Source organism: Taudactylus pleione, unplaced genomic scaffold, assembly GCF_031769625.1.
Source record: "Taudactylus pleione unplaced genomic scaffold, aTauple2 ptg000012l, whole genome shotgun sequence".
NCBI lineage: Eukaryota > Metazoa > Chordata > Amphibia > Anura > Myobatrachidae > Taudactylus > Taudactylus pleione.
In genome coordinates this window covers 2,667,931-2,687,701 of record NW_028284415.1, presented here as the reverse complement: position 1 = coordinate 2,687,701, position 19,771 = coordinate 2,667,931, and the positions used below count along the sequence as shown (strand labels likewise).

Sequence of the window (19,771 nt, the reverse complement as noted above, 5' to 3'; positions counted from 1 at the left end):
TCCTGTGCTGAAAGGAGAATCCGCCGCCCAAATGAAGCATCCTGAGAGGCAAAGGTGTCAAACGCATAATACCTCACAAAGGTATGGACAGAGGACCACGTGGCAGCCTTGCAGATCTGGACAACCGAGGCACCACGTCGAGCTGCCCACGAAGGACCCACAGACCTAGTGGAATGAGCCCTCACAGAGGAAGGAACCGGAAGGCCTTCATGAAGATAAGCTTCTGAAATGGCCATATGAATCCAGCCTGCCAAAGTCTGCTTTGAAGCAGGCCAACCCTTTTTACGGAAGCCATAGAGGACAAACAAGGTGTCCGACTTCCTAAACGAAGAAGTGCGGTCAACATAAATCCTTAAGGCCCGCACAACATCCAAAGTGGTATCACCCACTGAAAGATCAGGTGAGTTAAAAGCTGGCACAATGATTTCCTCGTTGATATGAAAACGAGAAACAACTTTGGGAAGAAATTCAGGACGAGTGCGCAGCACTGCCCTGTTCCCATGAAAAATCAGGAAAGGGGGTCTACAGGATAGAGCCCCTAAGTCAGAAACACGCCTGGCCAAAGCAATGGCCAGAAGGAATATTGTTTTAGTTGTCAGCCATTTAAGGTCCACTGAGCCCAGTGGTTCAAACGGTGGTCCCTGGAGAGCCCTCAGGACCACAGTTAAATCCCAAGGCGCCACCGGTGGAACAAAAGGTGGCTGAATGCGAAGAACACCTTGCATAAAGGTGCACACATCAGGGAGCGCAGCAATCCTACGATGGAACCAGACTGACAGGGCAGACACCTGCACCTTCAGAGAAGCAAGGCGAAGCCCATGGTCTAGCCCCGCCTGTAGGAAAGCGAACAATCTAGACAGACGGAACTCCCGAGGGGCATAACCTCTTGGTAGACACCACTGGAAGAACGTATGCCACACACGATGGTATATTCTTGCAGAAGAAGGCTTCCGAGCTCTTAGCCTAGTTCGTACTACAGAGCTGGAAAACCCCCTGGACCTTAACATGGCCGTCAAAACAGCCACGCCGTCAAAGACAGCCGAGTCAGGTCCGGGTGAAGACAAGGACCCTGAGACAGTAGGTCCGGTCATAGCGGCTACCGCAGAGGACTGTCCACGGACAGACCCTGAAGGTCTGAGAACCAGTGCCGCCTGGGCCACGCGGGAGCTATCAACAGGAGCGTCCCTCCTTCCTGTTTGAATTTCCGGATTACCCGTGGAAGAAGGGAAAATGGAGGAAAGAGATAAGCAAACCGGAACGTCCACTGGACGGACAGAGCATCCACCAGAGACGCTTTTTCGTTTCTTGTGCAAGACCCGTACACCGGCAACTTGTTGATGTGCCGAGACGCCATGAGGTCGATCTCTGGAAGACCCCACCTGTCCACCAGAAGTTGAAAGACGTCCTGGTGCAGAGACCACTCCCCCGGATGAATGTCCTGGCGACTGAGAAAGTCCGCCTCCCAGTTGAGAACTCCCAGGATGAATACTGCTGATATGGCCGGGAGATTGCGCTCCGCCCAGACCAGGATGCGGGACACTTCTACGAGTGCCGCCCGACTTCGGGTTCCTCCTTGCCAATTTAAGCAAGCCACGGTGGTGGCCTTGTCCAACTGGACCTGCACGGGGTGACCTTGAAGAACCCGCTGTGCCTGCTGGAGAGCATTGAAAATGGCGCGGAGTTCCAAGATGTTTATCGGAAGCTCCTTTTCCGCCTGAGTCCATCTGCCCTGGAACAAGTGTGGACCCGTGACCGCTCCCCAGCCCCAAAGGCTGGCGTCCATTGTTAATAGGACCCAGTTCGCCACCCAAAACGGACGACCCTTGTTGAGATGAGTCATCTGCAACCACCAGGCAAGGGACAGGCGAACCTCCGGAGTGAGTACCATCATCTGGGACTTTAGACTCTGAGGCAGTCCATTCCATTTGGACAGGATCAATTGCTGCAGAGGTCTGGAGAGAAACTGGGCATATTCCACCATGTCGAATACTGACACCATGGAGCCCAGTAACCTCATCGCCGAGTGTAGAGACACACGGCGACTCTGCAGACAACTGCGCACCCTCAACTGCAAGGCAGAGATCTTTTCTCCCGTCACAAAGATCCACTGCTGATTGGAGTCCAATAAGGCTCCGAGGTGTAGAATCCTCTTGAGACGGAATCAGGACTTTTGCCAGTTTATCAACCAGCCGTGCTGTTGCAGTACTGCAATCGTCAGATCCAAGTGGCGTAGAAGGAGCTCTGGAGACCCTGCTACCAACAAAAGGTCGTCTAGGTACGGCAACATGCGGACTCCCTGCAGTCGCAGGAACGCCGCCATGACCGCCATAACCTTGGTGAACTCCCGTGGTGCTGTCGCCAGGCCAAAAGGCAACGCCCGGAACTGAAAGTGATTGTTGCGGATTGCAAACCTGAGGAATTGTTGATGACGCAAAAGAATAGGGACATGCAGGTAAGCGTCCTGTATGTCCAACGACACCATGTAATCCCCAGGTTCCAGCGCCAGAATGATGGACCGTAGGGTCTCCATCCGAAACCGCGGCACTCGCAAGGACTTGTTGAGTGCCTTAAGGTTGAGAATCGGACGGCACGACCCATTGGGTTTCTGCACCAAAAATAGATTGGAATAGAAACCCTGGCCCTTCTGGGAGAATAGAACAGGCACTATAACTCCAGCCTGGAGCATAGTGTGCAAAACCTTCCGCAGTTCCATGGCTTTGTTCTGGTCTAAGGGAAGACCCGTGGTGAAGAATCGGGATGGGGGCCTGTGCCGAAAGGAGAGGGCATACCCGTGAGAAACCACCTCGTGAACCCAAGTGTCTGTCGCAGTTGCCGACCAATACTGGGCGAACTGCAGTAGGCGGCCTTCCATTTTTGGATCCCCCAAAGGGAGGTCCGGACCGTCAGGCCGCAGGCTTGTCATCAGCCTTAGGGGCCGGACGTCTGGTACTCCAGGCCTGTTTCCTGGGCTTGGCCGATTTCTTGGGGCCAGCCTGTCGGGGAAGGACTGTGCTTTAGGCCTACCCTGGGCCCTATAAGGCCGTAAGGACGACGTACCTGAACTGGAAGGGACCGCAGCAGACGGGAGACATGCAGACTTGGCTGCTGCCAGCGTTGCCACAATTTTGTCCAGATCCGGACCAAAGAGGACTTCTCCATTAAAGGGCAAAGCTTCCAATCCCTTTTTGGAATCAGCGTCTGCCTTCGAGGATCGCAACCATAAGCCGAAGAAATCCGAGATGTGAGGGTTCTAATATCCAAGCCTGCTTCATTGATGTAAGTGGCCGAATCTCGAAGGTTGCCTACCAACTCGCACTGTTCAGCCGAACAGTCGGAATCCAAAGACGCCTCCAAACTATCTGCCCAGCGCTCCATAGCTCTGGCTACCCAACATACGGCCATAGCCGGTCTGGATGCCCCTCCCGCGAGGGAATAAATGGACTTTAGGCAGATTTCCACCTTACGGTCCGTAGCATCCTTCAAGGAGGACATGGAGGGCATGGGCAATGTGGCACTTCGGACTAGGCGTGTCACATGAGAATCCACCTGAGGGGATTCCCACTTCGAAAAATAATTGTCCGCAAACGGATAAGCCACCGCTAAACGTCTTTGAGGCTGATACCGTTTACCAGGATGTTTCCATGCCTCCTCTAAATGGTCTACTAACTGACCCGAAAGAGGAAACACTGTGGCGTCACCCTTAATATCCTTGAAAAAGGCATATTTGAACTTTGACACCGGAGGATCATCATCCTCAATAACTAAAGCTGTGCGGACTGCACGAATAAGGCCAGGAATATAAACCTTAGACTTAGCGTCCAACTCTTTAGTACGGAGAGAGGTGCTTGGTCAGAAAGATCCAGAATCTCCCCATCATCGGACGTCACGTCGTCATCCTCATAAGGAGCGGACAGAGACGCCACCGGCCGCAACACAGACTCCCCTTGTAACACGTCAAACAAATGCTGTACAGAACTTGTTAGTGAATTAACCCACGCAGGCTCCTGAGAGACCCGAGGAGGGGAAATAGGGAGGCTGAGGGATACCATCAGTTGTCTCGGGAAACCCTGCATGGGTGACGACACCACTGACTGCTGGGACAATCCCATCTGCGAGAACGCAGGTTGCGGAGCTAACTTTCCCACTAGGGTTGTAATCGCTTAGGAGAAACAAGCCCAGGGCGGTTCCTGTACCGGAGCTGTGACAGTAATTGGTCGCGCCAATAAAAACCACTGTTGATGTTACCTTCCCCCTCCGCTATAGGTACCTTGCACGTAGTACACAGATATATCAAAGAAACAGAATTTGCAAGAAGGCAAAGACTGAAAAAAGACAAATAAGTCTTTTTGGGGCACTCTTGAAACAAATATCAATATTGGAAATATTTAAAATGTACTTTAATTGCCTTAGCTAAAATAAAGTCTAATTCACAACAAACTTAATTAAAGACAAACATATACAATGAATGTGTGACATGCAAATGCACACGATAAACAAATCATAATCAGGATCTTATAGTCTGTGGTAGCATGAACATGAGGTTGGTATATCCTGTGAATAGGTAAATCGTAATTACGATCGTAGGCTCTGTAATAATATATAGGCAAGGTTAAAATATCTTATTAAATTACTTAACTCATAGTCCTATGTCTACCTCTAGGTAAATAAGAGTATCAGTAACACAAATTGTTTTATTATGTACTGATAATTAGATAGGCGAAAATATATACGATCCTGATTATGATTTGTTTATCGTGTGCATTTGCATGTCACACATTCATTGTATATGTTTGTCTTTAATTAAGTTTGTTGTGAATTAGACTTTATTTTAGCTAAGGCAATTAATTAAGTACATTTTAAATATTTCCAATATTGATATTTGTTTCAAGAGTGCCGCAAAAAGACTTATTTGTCTTTTTTCAGTCTTTGCCTTCTTGCAAATTCTGTTTCTTTGATATATGTGTATAGCACAAATTGTTTTGGGTGCACCACCAATAATAAGTCATCCAGAGTTAAAAATCTTCTTTAATAAATATCATTTGTTTAAACTTTGGTGATAGACTTGAATTTGGTTCTATAATTGAGATACTATTAATATCTATTTTGTGTTACACCAGTGCGGACTCTATTCCCCTTTTTTGACGTAGTACACAGAAGCTGGAGAGGAAAATCACTCTCAGACATGATGGTAAGTATGTGACCCCTCTCAAAGATATTGTTAGTATAGTGGAAGAACCACCCTGCAATCACTGCACCGCAAGGGCTTTAGCAGAAGAGGAGCAGGGACAGTGAAATGGCTGACAGAAAGTGAAAGTACAGGCAGCAGACGCTAGCAGCAGTCACATACAATGCAAAGAAATCAATCCCTGCACTATCAGCGCTGATCCTCAACTACGCAGACACAGGGCCTGGTAGGACACAGCACTGCATACACAGACCTGTTCCAACGGAGGAGAGGTATGCCGGGAGGGACCCAGACCACGATGCCACCGATCAGCATCTTCCAGCAGCGTTCACCATGCTTCAATAAAGATGGCCACCGTTGAGCAGAGAAGAGGCCAGCCTGGGGGAGGAGCGCTGCCACAGGGCCAATCGGCAGGTGCAGAGAGTGCTGTGTGCAGCGGGGGAGGCGCCTGTGTACAGGGAAGGCACGCTCCCCTGGCATGCAATTAACCCCTGGGACGCCGCAGCGCTACCGCTCAGCTGCGGTCCGCTGTCCCAGGGGGGTAGTGGAAGCGCAGGTTGACTACCTGGCACCACGCTGCAGCCAATCCCCAGGGAGCCCTCTGCCTGGGGACTCTGGACCATGTGTCAGCAGGGACCCACCGCGGGACCCCGCTGCTTGCCTGCTGCCTCCTTGAATCCGGCCATGGTCCCAAACATCTGGGGTCACCACTAGCCGTGACCCCAGATGCTTACCAGTATCCCTGGATCAGTACCGGCGTTCTGGTACCGGCGGGGGTGTAGCGAAGACAGCATGGACGTCAGTAGTGACTGTCCATGCTGTACTTCCAGATGGGCAGCCACAGCTGCCTTATAGAAAACTTCAGGGGCTATCCTTAGCCCCCCTCTAAACAGGTGCTCCGACTCCGAGCCGGGCACCAACGAAAACTGAGATGCCTTGGCTCGGGGGCGGGGTATAGGAGGGGCACTCTAGTGCATCCTGGGAGGCTGAAAACTTAACTCTATGGTGCCCGATGCCTGACGTCATCACCTATACCCCCAAGGTATCCTGTGGATACCCTATGGACCCTGATGTAGAAATTATACTTACTTTATACTATAAGCATGAAATGCTATAGTGAATATCCTGCTTTTCCCAGCAAAGATGGGAAACCAATATACAGCATGTATTATGTGTGTTATTACACGGTACAGTCTTTAGCAGCGGGACAAGCTGTCGCTGCATGAAATTTAGTAGAACAAAATCCTACAATGTATCTGGAGACATTATATTCATCCCAGTTTTTACTGAGAAAACACAGTAATCACTGGAAATGGTTCTATGCCTGCGTGACAGTTAAACACACTTCCCTACAAATGGTCCCTTTGTGAACGATGTAAATTGTATGTAGTGTGACATCCATCGGGCCTACAGTTCACATTTTGCATTGGACAAAGCCTTTTTCCCCCTTCAGACAATAAACAGCACATTTGCCAAACAAAGAAACATCACAGAGACGTGATTCAAAGCACCACAGAGACCAAGGGAATTGTTTTGCTGTTAAACTAAGCAATGGACACAATTCAAAGTACCGTCATTAGAAAGTCTCAAGTAAAGCAGACAGTCATCCTGGTTCAAAGAGCGAGATTAGCAAATGCCAGGGAACAAGTGTTATGACTTCATTAATTCTTCCCAGAGATATTGGTCTCTGAACTGCTCTCTTATCTGACTTTACTTTGTGATTATATTAATGTAGCTTTTTACACATAACGCTGCCATAGGCTTACATCTTCAAGGTTTATCCCTAATCTATGGGGCAGATTAAGGGGTGCCCAATTTTTTTTTTTTTAAGATTGTCCATTTTCAGAGTTTGCCGTTATGAGTGGAAATCGGAGACTTCAAGGCTGACTCATTCTTGTAAAGTAACAAAGGGTATTGTAGGCAATTATTCTGATTATTATCATTAATTATTTTATAATCTCAATACTTACAAAAACTCTCCATTAAGTATTTTGCATACTTTGACCATTATTATTTTATATCAGTGCTTTTGCACAGCTAATACACATTATTTTAGGAGATGTTCCTATTGTGGACAGGAAACAGGTGTGCTTTAATGCACATTAACATGCCATGACATGATAGACTCTCTCCAACCCTCCTTTTCCAGTCATTGCAATTAGGAGTGCATAGAACATGAGAAAATGGATAAATCAGGAGAGTTTAGGCTAGGCTGTTTCAATAGGGCAGAATGAGCCCTGCCATTTTGGCGGCGGCCCGCTAAAACAACATGCCGGGTGCTGTCCCCACCCGGGGGCTGCAGTGTCGCGCGGGTGAGAAAAATTTGTGTTGCAGCGCTCACCGCCGGTGAGCATCTATACAGAGAGGGTAGAGCTTGGGAGGCAGCCCAGCATGTACGCAAGTGCTGAGCACACCACTAAGAGTGATGAAAAGGGGGCGCTTATTAAATATACACCCCCTTTTCTCATGGCCACACCCCCTTTTCAGGTGTGCACTAGAGTGCCCTTTGTACGATGCGGCGTCCTGCCTCGCACCGGACTTAGAATGAACACTAGAGTTGTGACCACGCATAGAAAGGGTTTCAGGCCAAGCATAATTTTATGAGGTACATAACTCACTAAGGAGTTGGGGTACATGATCATATAGAGGCGCAAGCTCTAGAGATAACTAGTGATATTCTTATTATTTATACAAAGAAATAAGCATAGAAGGTGGACAAATGGTCTATTAGTAATCTATGCATATATCAAATAGTAGGAAAATATATTCAGCTTGTGATGTTGTGTAAACATTGTGCAGTCTTTAGGCTATTGATCAAGATACAGAGGGGTAAATGTACTTAGCCTTGGAGAGTGACAAAGTGGAGAGAGATTTTTATTATTATTACCAGTTATTTATAGAGCGCACACATATTTTGCAGCGCTTCACAGAGAATATTTGATATAAAGTACAACCAATCAGCTCCTGTCATTTTTCAAACAGCCTGTAACATGACAGTTAGCAGCTGAATGGTTAGTACTTTACCTCTCACAACTTTACCACTCTCCAAGGATTAGTACATCTCCCCCTGGTGCAATAAGTGGCACCCAGTCACCTAGATGTGTCGTCTACTAGAGACAGTCACTCACCCTGGGGGTCTCTATGGCCTGAGTGGTGGAGACAGTCATTTTGTAGGCTTAACTTATTAAAGAATATAACCCTTCAATTCACAAGAAACTAGTGACATCTGTGAAACTGAAACATGGGACTTGTTCCAGCTGCATTCTTATGTATATTAAGGGACTGATGCAGAGTTGAGCATATGGCGATGTGCAAGAACTTGCACGGCACATGCTACAAAAATTAACACATGCAAATGTGGACAATACAGATTCATAGCAGTTGATATGGATAGTAATAATGCTGGAAGCCATGAGTTAGGCTGGAAAAGTACACGAAAACTGCAATGTACAGGAAAGTAAATATAAATACATAGAAATATATGCATTCATTAGACAATTGTGTCTATACATTACCCCGAGATTCCAGCTGTTCAGACGCGCTTCCAGGTCACTGTCATCTAAGCTGGCTAAGGTTCCTTTGGTTTGATCCCCCTAAACCAGATACACAAGTAAAAAAAAGGTACATCATCAGAGGGACACCATGACTCTAGACATTTATAAATGCATGTATTTATTAGCATTTCATGAAAAAACAGAAACGCGGAGCCCACCAATGAGCAGTTCCCTCATAAGACTTCAATTGTGGGAATGAGCTTTAATAACCCCACAGTTCCCACCAGTGCATTAAAATTAAAATCACCTGTGGCAGGTGGGAGGAGTGCTAGCCCAGGAGAAGGGGTCTCACCTTCAAGTCTACCTTAAATATACCATAAAACGGAAAATGCAGGTGCACACTAGGGCCCTGATTCAGACCCACTCGCAAGCGGCTGTCCGCTCGCAAGTGGGTCGATGTTGTGCACTGCGCATGCGCACGACGGCGGGAGCTCCGTCGTGCGCATGCGCCAGACGCGACGAGCAAAGGAAAGTCCTTCGCTCGTTGTGTCTGATCAAAGGGGGCGTGCTGTCGATGTTGATTGACAGCACGCCCCCTTTGGTGGGCGTGCCTCCCTGACGGGGGCGTTCCCAAGGGAACGCCTACCGTCAGAGGCCGGCCCACTGACATCACTAGTGATGTCAGTGGGAGTGATTTTGGCTCCGATAGAGCTCTGATAGAGCCAAAATCACTCCGGGCCTTGCGGTTGAAAACCTCAACCGCAGGCTCCGGCTCGCAGTTTCGATGGTCGCGATGGTCAAGACCATCGCGGCCATCAAACTGCACGCTCGTATAGGCTGTGGGTGGTGACCCACAGCTATACGAGCGTCCAGGGGAAACTCCATAGTTATGGAGGACGGCCCTCATTCAGAGCGTGCGCTCTGCTCAGAGCGTACGGCTCTGAATGAGGGCCTAAGTATTTTGGCCAAACATATACTAAGAGGGGTATTCAATATGGGTGTTTTTTGCGTTAATATCGCACTTTTTTATCGTTTTTGCGTTAATATCACTTGTTTTAGTTTTACACTGTATTCAATATCAAAGACTTATCGCAGTTTTGAAAAGTCTTTGATAAAAAACGGTGATAACTTTTCACCATTGAATAGGTGTCGAAAAAAAGTGCAGAATTGGGGTTTAGGGGTGCAGGCTTAAAAAAAATAGGCTGCACCCCTGAGATTGACATTTAAAAAAGAACTGTGTCAAAAAAAGTTTTTTAAAAAAATAGGGACACCCCAAAAAATGTATTTAAAAATTGGGGTGCAAAAAAAAAAAAAAGGGAAAAAATTGTTAAACAATAGGGAAATAGGTTCAGGGCTATTCTGCAAGTATGCGGCAGGTGTTTTCTAGAATAGAATTATAGCGGCAGGTGCACAAATGCAGAATTTTTAAAAACTTACTTTAGGGACACCAAAATATGCTAGTACCCATTTTCATGTACCCCAAATTTGATGGGACCACTTAAAAAACGAAAAAAATAACCTAAGTGCTCTTCTGCATCACTTCTTCAATGTCGGGAAAAAAGCACCTGCTGCGGCTATTTAAATCCCCGACTTTCAATTAAAGGCTAAAACGGGGGTACCCATAGTGATCCCCCATGTTTTTACAACTTTAGGGGGGTCTTACAATTATTTTAAGGAAAAATTCGTAACTTTACGCAAATCCAACTTCGGAGTTTCCCATTTTCGTTAATTTTATTTTGAATACGGGGATAAGCGGGAACGCGCACCAGACTTAACGCAGAAAAAAAACTCCGATGTGAAACGTTAACTTCAGCAGTGAAGTTAACGTTTCATATTGAATACCCCTCTAAGAACCTTATTTAAAAACCATGTTAATTATTAGAGTTTATCATAAATATGTTGATCATCAGTAGTCTTAGTGCTTAGAGTGCGCACTTGCATTTTCCTTTTATTCTGCAATGGAACTACACAGTGTCTGGCCCCGCACTGGTAATAAACATTCTGCAATTGTGGCTAAAGTCACATAACTCACAGCTAGTCACCTTTCTCTCACAATCTTTCCCACTCACAACAAAAGCACTTTGGATGTGCGGGGATGATTTCTGGTAGAGCAGAGTCTGATTGGCTTGATCTCCCCAGCTGTCACTGAGTCCCCTCTGTAGCGCAAATGAGTGTCAGGGAGTTTCACATGGGTCCTATGCACCGCACTGTTCAGTGCAGGGGATAGAAAGGATTTTTTAAACGGGGCAAGGTGCAAACACCCACGGAGCTGATACCTGTAATCTACACAACCCTTCATGATGCTGCAGCTCCTGCATGGTGTCCTTTGAGAGTAGCCGAGCGGCTCTGGGACTCAGCAATTCTTACTTGTTCTCTTCTGTCAGCAGAACATTCTATTCTGCTCTGATTGACTGGCCATTATCCAGCTACCATTGGCTCTGGGAGCGAGCTAAGCCGCCAGGCATACTGACATCATCCAGGCAGATACCGATGACTATCTGTGTGGTGGTCCAGCGAGGGGCTGGGGCCCCTCTGAAGACTGTGGCCCAGTACTTTTGTCTCCCTGTACCCCCCTGTTGCTGAGCCTGGATCCAGCACAGACTATGGAAAACATGCACAGTTAGGATTCCATGAGGACTGAAGTTGGGAAATACTGCTCTAAAACTTTCTTTTTTTATTCTACTAAAATGTCTGCTGATTAACTCCTCCCTCTTATTTATATATGGTATCAGAAAACAGCTTTCTGTTTACACTACTGGAATGCTGCTAAATCTGTCTCCTTCCTCTCATTTACGCGTCAGAAACCATCTTTCTTCTTACACAACTAGAATGTCTACTATACATGTATCTCAAATTCATTTACAAGAACCTTTCTGTTTACAGTATGGGAATGCTACTGAATCAGTTTTATCCCTCTTATTTACACACAATGTCAAAGGCCATCATTCTTTTTACACTACAAGAATGTCTGCAGAATCTGCCTCCTCCACCACATTTACACACAGATTTTGTTTCATTACATTTTTCTATATATTTTCAGTAAAACATACAGGCACAATCTTTTCTGTACCACAAATACATGTGATTACTACATAACTGTTTTATTAATATCAGTGGAATAGTGTTTTTGTTGTGATATATATTATCCAGAAACTCTAAAGCAAGTATGGAATCAATCAATCAAAAAGTTGTTCTATATATATATAATATATATACTGTACATATATATATTATATATGGAACAACTTTTTTGATTGATATATATAACATGTTATGCATTAGAGTGGAGATTTATTATAACACCTTTGTCATTTCATGGTGACAAATCAGAATGAAACTTACAATGCTCCAGCAGTCCAAGTCGCCCATCCCCCCCTCAATGCTCCAGCTGTTATAGAACTAAAAATTTCAGCATGCCCTGACAGGGATTCATGTACCAGCCTTTCCTGAATATATGGCACATACAAATACGTTATTTTTGTTACTGAATGTGTATAGCTTTAAACCTGTCACGGACCCGATGCCAAGATACTGCAATCTCTAACTTCTGTCCGTAACTTTGTCAACAGCAGCACTCAATTGAGCCTGTGCGCGATCTGGGTATGACACAAAGATAATACACAAAAAAAAATACCTGAGCTGCCTACAGAAATGATTACGCTCCCAATACCTCTCCCGTTCACTATTAATTCTCAGGTTCTGCCACCACGGAAAAGATCTCAGGAGTGACACACTCAAAGTAGGAAGTTTCCAATCTCCCTAAGCAATTACAATTAAGTCCCAGTTATCATAACCCAATTCATAACCTGTAGTTCAGCTATAGTATGTGGCATGGATTAGCCAAATCCACAGGCAATATAGATCCTATAAGAATCACAGAGCCTAATCTTATTAAAAGAAGTTTAATATGAGACAGATTTTCACAATGCTTAAAGTATATACAAAAACAATTAATAAGAATGATAACACCAAGAGAAGTCTTAGGCAAATAATGGTTTTAATAAACAAAACCAGAAAAAAAAAAAAGAACAGTCCAACTTACATGAATCTTTTATTTTATTTTGGGGGGAAGGGGGGATGGAGCAATTGCCAATGTCAGATTGGCTCCCAAGAAATATACAAAGTTTCAGACATGGCCTTTTATGTCTGCCTCCCCTGTCACACAGCCCCCGTCTGCTGGCTCACTGGCCTGTGCAGATATTAATAACGTTTCATGCTCCTTTGTCCAGAGCATGCTTTCACTCAGGTATGAAGGGGTGACAGAAGACCACATAATTTTACCATTATCTGACTGTTGGAAAATTTGCTGGCACTCCTAATGGGCTGCATATGGCATATTCTACAGAGCCAACACTATGGCTAAACACTCTTGTCCCACTACTGCATAGGCTACCTCTCTGAGAACTTTCCTACTCAGTAAAATTATAGGGCATTCTTCCCCTAGTAATTTGGCTGAGAACAGCTCTGAACCCATAGTTGACGCCATCTGTCTCCACTGGATGGATACGGGATGCCAGCATTCGGAATCCCGGCGGTCAGAATCCTGATGCCGGCATCCTGACAGGGTTAGAACACCGACACTTTGTTGGTCCGTATGCTATTCCTCCTCCTCTCCCTACCCTACCCCGGTACCTAACCTCTCCCTTCCCACACTCTAAACTTAACCCTCCCCCCTTAGTGCCTAACCCTACCCCTAAGTCCAGTACTTACCTTCGGGATTCTGGTACTCGGATGCCGGCGCCGGGATTCTGACAGGAGTCGGGATTCTAACCACCGGAATTCTCTCCGTCCGTATTTTAACCGCATCCCGTCTCCACTATAAACCCCATTTGAAATATGGGGCCTGCAGTAATGGAGATTGGGCCAGGGCAGATTTCAAAGCACTTAATGCTTTTTCACAGTCACCTGCAAGTCAGGGGTTTGGCTAGTGTGCAGTAGTGGGGTAAAACTTTCAGTAGTATCAGCAGTCCCTAAAAAAAGACATTACTTGTTTTTTAGGGTACCTCCCCAAACTCTGCATCAGGCCCATTGTCTCAATCCCCACATGTGTGAGGGTAGTTTGTAAATACAATACACAAGTGATACAATACACAAGTGATGTCAATGGGAGTGCTTTCGGCTCTGTTAGAGCCGAAAGCACTCTAGGGCTTGCGGCAACGAGACCCTACCACAAGGGTCTCGTCGCAAGTCCGAAGGTCGCGATGGTCTTGACCATCGCGACCATCTCCCTGGCCGCTCGCTATAGCTGTGGGGGGTCACCAGCAGCTATGCGAGCGGCCAGGAGGCCCCTCTAAAAAAAACAGAAGGCCGGCTCTGATTCAGAGCGAGCGCTCTTTCAGAGTGTCTGGCTCTGAATCAGCCCTAAGTGTGTTATACACTGTACCACCTTTGATTTAACAGCAATTCTGCTGGCTCATAAAAATAGGCTGTCTACTTTTACACAGTACTAAACTGAGAAATGACTTTTTGCTACATATCTTTTGCACTTGTTATAGTGAATCCCCAGAGATGATTTTAGATACAATTTGCAACAGTGCCAGTAATGGTGCATACACACGATCAGATTTTTCCTTCAGATATGAACGATAACGATTTAAAAATCGTTCAGTCGTTCATATCTGAAGGAAAATCGTTCATATCTGACATGCCTGAACGATGGACGATCAACGATGCGCGTTCCCGTTTGTCAGATAACGATATCTGACATCTGATGGGTTTGCAGTCAGACTTGGACGATTCCATTCATTTTAATGCAGTCAAAAATCGTTCAATCGTTCAAATCGTTCAAAACTTTGGTAAAATCGTTCAGATCGTTTAATCGTTCAATCGTTCATCTGACAAATCTGACAAGTCTGACAAATCTGACCGTGTGTACGCTCCATTAATCTATAAAAGCACAGTCTGGAATAAAACTTTGATTACAGTAACACGTCTCCTGGATTACCGAAGAAAATTTTTGGAAATTTTGCATGCACTGAGACCACATTCTTAATATTTTATAAATATTTAATCTATAATTGAGAGTACAATATGTGTTTAGATTTCTTCTGTGAACCTGAATATAAAAAGACCTGCATTATTATGAGGTAAGTGTTTGGTAATAATGGATTTCTTTTTTATGTCTGTTTATTTATTGTTTATTTAATAAATATAATTTTAAAATAGAATACATGGTCAACTTAATGTCCCGGCAAAGGTTTAGTAACGCAGTATAGATGTTTTTTGGGCCATACAATACAGTTGATCTCTGCATCCGGCCCATTTTCTCAATCCCCACATGTGTGAGGGTAGTTTGTAAATACAATACTGTGCAAAAGTTTTAGGCAGGTGATACAAATAATTGCATTTTGTTAATTTATAAAAAATAAACTAAGTGAATGAGCAGAAGAAAAATCTAAATCAAATCAATATTTGGTGTGACCACCCTTTGCCTTCAAAACAGCATTAATTCTTCTAGGTACACTTGCACACAGTTTTTGAGGAACTCGGCAGGGAGGTTGTTCCAAACATCTTAAGCTGGGTACACGTAAAGATTTTCTGTCCAACCATCCAACTAGTTGATTGGTTGGAATGAAAATCTGGTAAGGTATGGGAGTAACTGATGATCAGCAATTTGCTCCTAAATGTGCAGAAAATAGATGAAAATGTTAGATGTTTGATCTAAACAATTTGTTCAAACAACAGTTTTTGTCCATTTTCCAGTGTTTGGGAGCAAATTGCTGATTGTCAGTTATCCCCATACGTTACCAGATTTTCATTCCAACCAATCAACTAGTTGGATGGTTGGACAGAAAATCTTTACGTGTGTATGCACCTTTAAAGAACGAACCACAGATCTGTGGATATAGGCTTGCTCAAATCCTTGTCTCTTCATGTAATCCCAGACAGACTCGATAATGTTGATATCAGGGCTCTGTGTGGGCCATATCATCACTTCCAGGACTCCTTGTTCTTCTTTACGCTGAAGATAGTTCTTAATGACATTGGCTGTATGTTTGGTGTCGTTGTCCTGCTGCAGAATAAATTTTGAGCCAGATGCCTCTCTGATGGTATTGCATGATGGATAAGTACCTGCCTATATTTCTCAGCACTGAGGACAACATTAATCCTAACCAAATCCCCAACTCCATTTGCTGAAATTCAGCAACAAACCTACACGGAACCGCCACCATGCTTCACTGTTGCCTGCAGACACTAATTATTGTACCACTCTCCAGCCCTTCGGCAAACAAACTGAGTTTCGTTAGAGCCAAATATTTCAAATTTTGACTCATCAGTCTAGAGCACCTACTGCCATTTTTCTGCAACCCAGTTCCTATGTTTTCGTGCATAGTTGAGTTGCTTGGCCTTGTCTCCACGTCGAAGGTATGGCTTTTTGGCCGCAATTCTTCCATGAAGACCACTTCTGGTCAGACTTCTCTGAACAGTAGATGGGTGTACCTGGGTCCCACTGGTGTCTGCCAGTTCTGAGCTGATGGGCAGTGTTCGCAAATACACGATATAGCACGTATTTTACCCGGGACTGAGCACCGGGGACTTTTTTTTAAAAGTAGCTGGGTCCCTGGGGATGCGCTGTGCTGTGGCCAAACCCTAACAGCTGGCTGCAGCACAGCGTGTCCACCCTGCAGAAAAAGACACAGCGCTGTCTGTTATAGCAGCCAATGAGAGTCAGATTTCATTGGCTGATGCTGTGGAAAGCCGTGCTGGAATCAAGTGTCAGATCCCAGCATCAGCACAGCTGCAGGCAGAGATGTGTCCCCTGCGGGACACATCCGTGCCCGGAGCTGGGACAGTGTGTTTGTTCCCAGCGCCAGGTAAGACACCGTACGGCGGAGGGGAGGAGTGAACACCTCCCAAAGAGAAGTGCATCGCGGCAACAGTTCCGGCGGCCGCGCAAGAGGCCTGAAGACGGCGTGATTAAGGAGGAAGGAGAAAGGAAGAAGCGGCAGAAGAATGAAGCTGAGGACCGGAGAGGACTGCGGGGGTGGAAATAAAAAGCTAATGAAGCTCCCCCCACAGTCTCTTCCACCGTACCAGTAGGCGGCCTTGGGCCACCGGTATTTAACCCCTCCATAAATTGTAAGAGGTATTACTGCATGGGATAATGTGTGACAAAATGTGTAAAGGCCGGGCATTAATGTGCGGCATAATGTGTAAAGGCCTGGCATGAATGTGAGGCATAATGTGCAAAGGCCGGGCATTAATGTGCAGCATAATGTGTAAAGGCCGGGCATTAATGTGCAGCATAATGTGTAAAGGCTGGGCATTAATGTGCGGCATAATGTGTAAATCCGGGCATTTCTGTGTGGCATAATGTGTAAAGGCCGGGCATTGCTGTGTGGCATAATGTGTAAAGGCCGGGCATTGCTGTGTGGCATAATGTGTGAAGACCGGGCATTTATCCTTTGATAAATATGCCTATTATCTAAAATGTTATTCATAGGCTAACCATACTATCGCTTTAAAACGGGACACTCATGAATTAATTACAAAGGTTCTGTGACTGGCTGACTTCATGCCTGGATTTCACCTGGTTTTAATGAGCCACATAACCTGTGTAATCCATGAGTGTCCCAGTTTAAAGGGATGATATGGTAAGCCTACTTACAGTATTCACTATGGGTTTTGTGAACAGACAAGTCATATTACCTGAAAGATCATGGAGGCATTAAAACATGCATTTAAGGGGTATGTGGGGATATCTGATACTGTTGGGGGAATCAGATGGGCATTTTAGGGGCATGTGGGGATGTGTGGTGGCATATGGGGAGCTCTAAAGCATAAATTATGATGGGACCCAGAAATGGTCAGGTGGGACCCCAGTTTTTTAAAGTGGTGGATCCCTGGGACCCATATATTTTGTCACTCACCGTATTCACTATGATGGCACTGCTGGACATCTTCCAACTTCGAAGGGAAGTAAGCATGATGTCTTTCATCTGATGCACTAGGTTTCCGTGGCTGACCACTGCGTCTACGATCCTCAATGTTGCCCGTTTCTTGAACAGCACATCTTGAAACCCCATTCTGCTTTGAAATCTTTGCCTGCTGATGCAAGTCTTTGCCTGCTTTGAAATCTTTGCCTTGCTGATGCAGTATTGTGTCTTGATGCTGTATGACCTGTGACATGAAACTGTCTTCCACAACCTCACCTTTGTAGCAGAGTTTGGCTGTTTCTCACCCAGGTTTAAGCAGCCTACAAAGCGGTTTCTGTTTCAGTAAATGACTGTGTTTCAACCTACATATGAAAATGATGATCATTACCACCTGTTTGGTATGATTTGTTAATCATACACCAGACTATAATCCTAGAAAATGCCTGACTTTGTGCAAGGGTAGCTAGAAGAATTGATGCGATTTTTAAGGCAAAAGGGTGGTCACACCAAATATTGATTTGATTTAGATATCTCTTCTGTTCATTCACTTTGCATTTTGCTAATTGATAAAAATAAATTACTAACACTTCTATTTTTGAAAGCATTCTTACTTTGCAGCATTTTTTCCACACCTGCCTAAAACTTTTACACAGTACTGTACATGTCCAAGGCAGAGTCATCACTGGAACTTCTATAAAGCTTTGGGATTTTGCATCTATGGAGAAAAGAAGTATAGCTGCAATACTCTAGGAGGTGATAGCCATGGAATACCCTGAGGTGTTTAACACAGTAGGCACAACTGCCAAAAGGTACATCGTAGTACACAAAATGTGGGATTTTGGTAACGTGCCACAAGGTGAATGGATGCAGTGGCTCGGTTTGTACAGCACAAAGCGTTCAATAAAATACACAAAGGTGTTGGTACTAGAGTACACAAAGGTGTGAGTATAGAGTGCAACAAGGTACACTAAGGTGTTGCCTCTGTTTGTACAGCATGTAGCGTAAAACAAGGTACACGGAAGTGTTGGAACTGACTGAACAGCTTGAAGCATTCAATAGGAGCATACGGAGGTGTTGGGGTGTTGACACTGTTTGGACAGCGACTAGCGTGCAAGGAGAGGCACAAATTGATGGTACTGTGAGAATAGCGTGTAGCGTGCAATGAGATACATGGAGTATATTGCAATAACTTTGGAGCCTATAACAGACAAAGGATCAGAGTACACACACACAGACTATAAATGTAGACAGGTGAATTTGGTGCAACCAAAAACCCTGGCGCAGAGTCTAAGACCCCCACCGGACTTCATAAGGAAACTCTGCAAGAGGATATGGACTTTACTCAGTGAGGGCCCAGATGGCATTCCAGTGTAGTTTCCCATCGTGAAAGCAACAGAGTATGAGAGTTCTGCCTGGAAATACCACCGATGGAAATGTGGGTATGGATGTGATGCTGTCAAGGAAAACGAACACCGGAGTTTAAACAACACCGGAAGAAAACTATACTGGAGAGTAGAGTCCTGAAGCAGGAGCACCTATGTAGAATAAAATTGATACTGAAGAAATGCACTTTGCAGGTTTATATGGTGACTGGTTGGTAGGCGAATCCCCACATAAATCATAGGTTAGTGGTAACACCTGAGAGAGGTGTTATGTTCTCTCTAGCCTTACATTACCAGGTTTTCATTCCAACCAATCAACTAGTTAGCTGGTTGGACAGATAATCTTTAGATGTGTGGCCAGCTTAAGGCTGAACCCAGCTGGGTTCTGTTATGGAATATAATGGAGAAGTCCTGCAATTAGTAATCTGCTAAGTGTTGGAGTCAGGGCAGTGATGTCTAATGCTGGGTACACACTATGCAATATGTCACTCAATCAGCGACGAATGACATATTGCACAGAGCATCTGTCCATGTGTACAGAAGATATGTCTGGGAACGACGTAGTTCACAGAAATATCTGGTTGGCCCTGCTGCGCAGCCAATGATGATATATCTAGCAGATATATCTGTACATCTGCCAATGTGTAGACACAACTGGCCGACCTCACAATATGGTTACAGTATAAAAGATTAATTGGCCAATATTCTGACAACAGATACATACCTCCAACATGACCCCTTCCATCCAGTACACAATGCTCTGCTCCTGGAATTCCTTCTTAATTGATGAGTGCTGTCCCCTGTGGTAAAACACCTTTCTCATCTATTAACTTG

At 45.1% G+C, this 19,771-nt stretch overlaps 1 protein-coding gene across 3 annotated transcripts in view; it reads right to left on the bottom strand.

The window, feature by feature from the left end:
- CEP112 (centrosomal protein 112) overlaps positions 1-19,771 on the bottom strand; it is a 561,355-nt gene that overhangs the window by 433,737 nt on the left and 107,847 nt on the right. For all 3 annotated transcript variants that reach the window (XM_088467969.1, XM_088467982.1, XM_088467976.1), the window contains exon 6: positions 8,701-8,778. In XM_088467969.1, the coding sequence (XP_088324095.1) occupies positions 8,701-8,778 (78 nt within the window). The remainder of the gene's footprint in view (positions 1-8,700; positions 8,779-19,771) is intronic.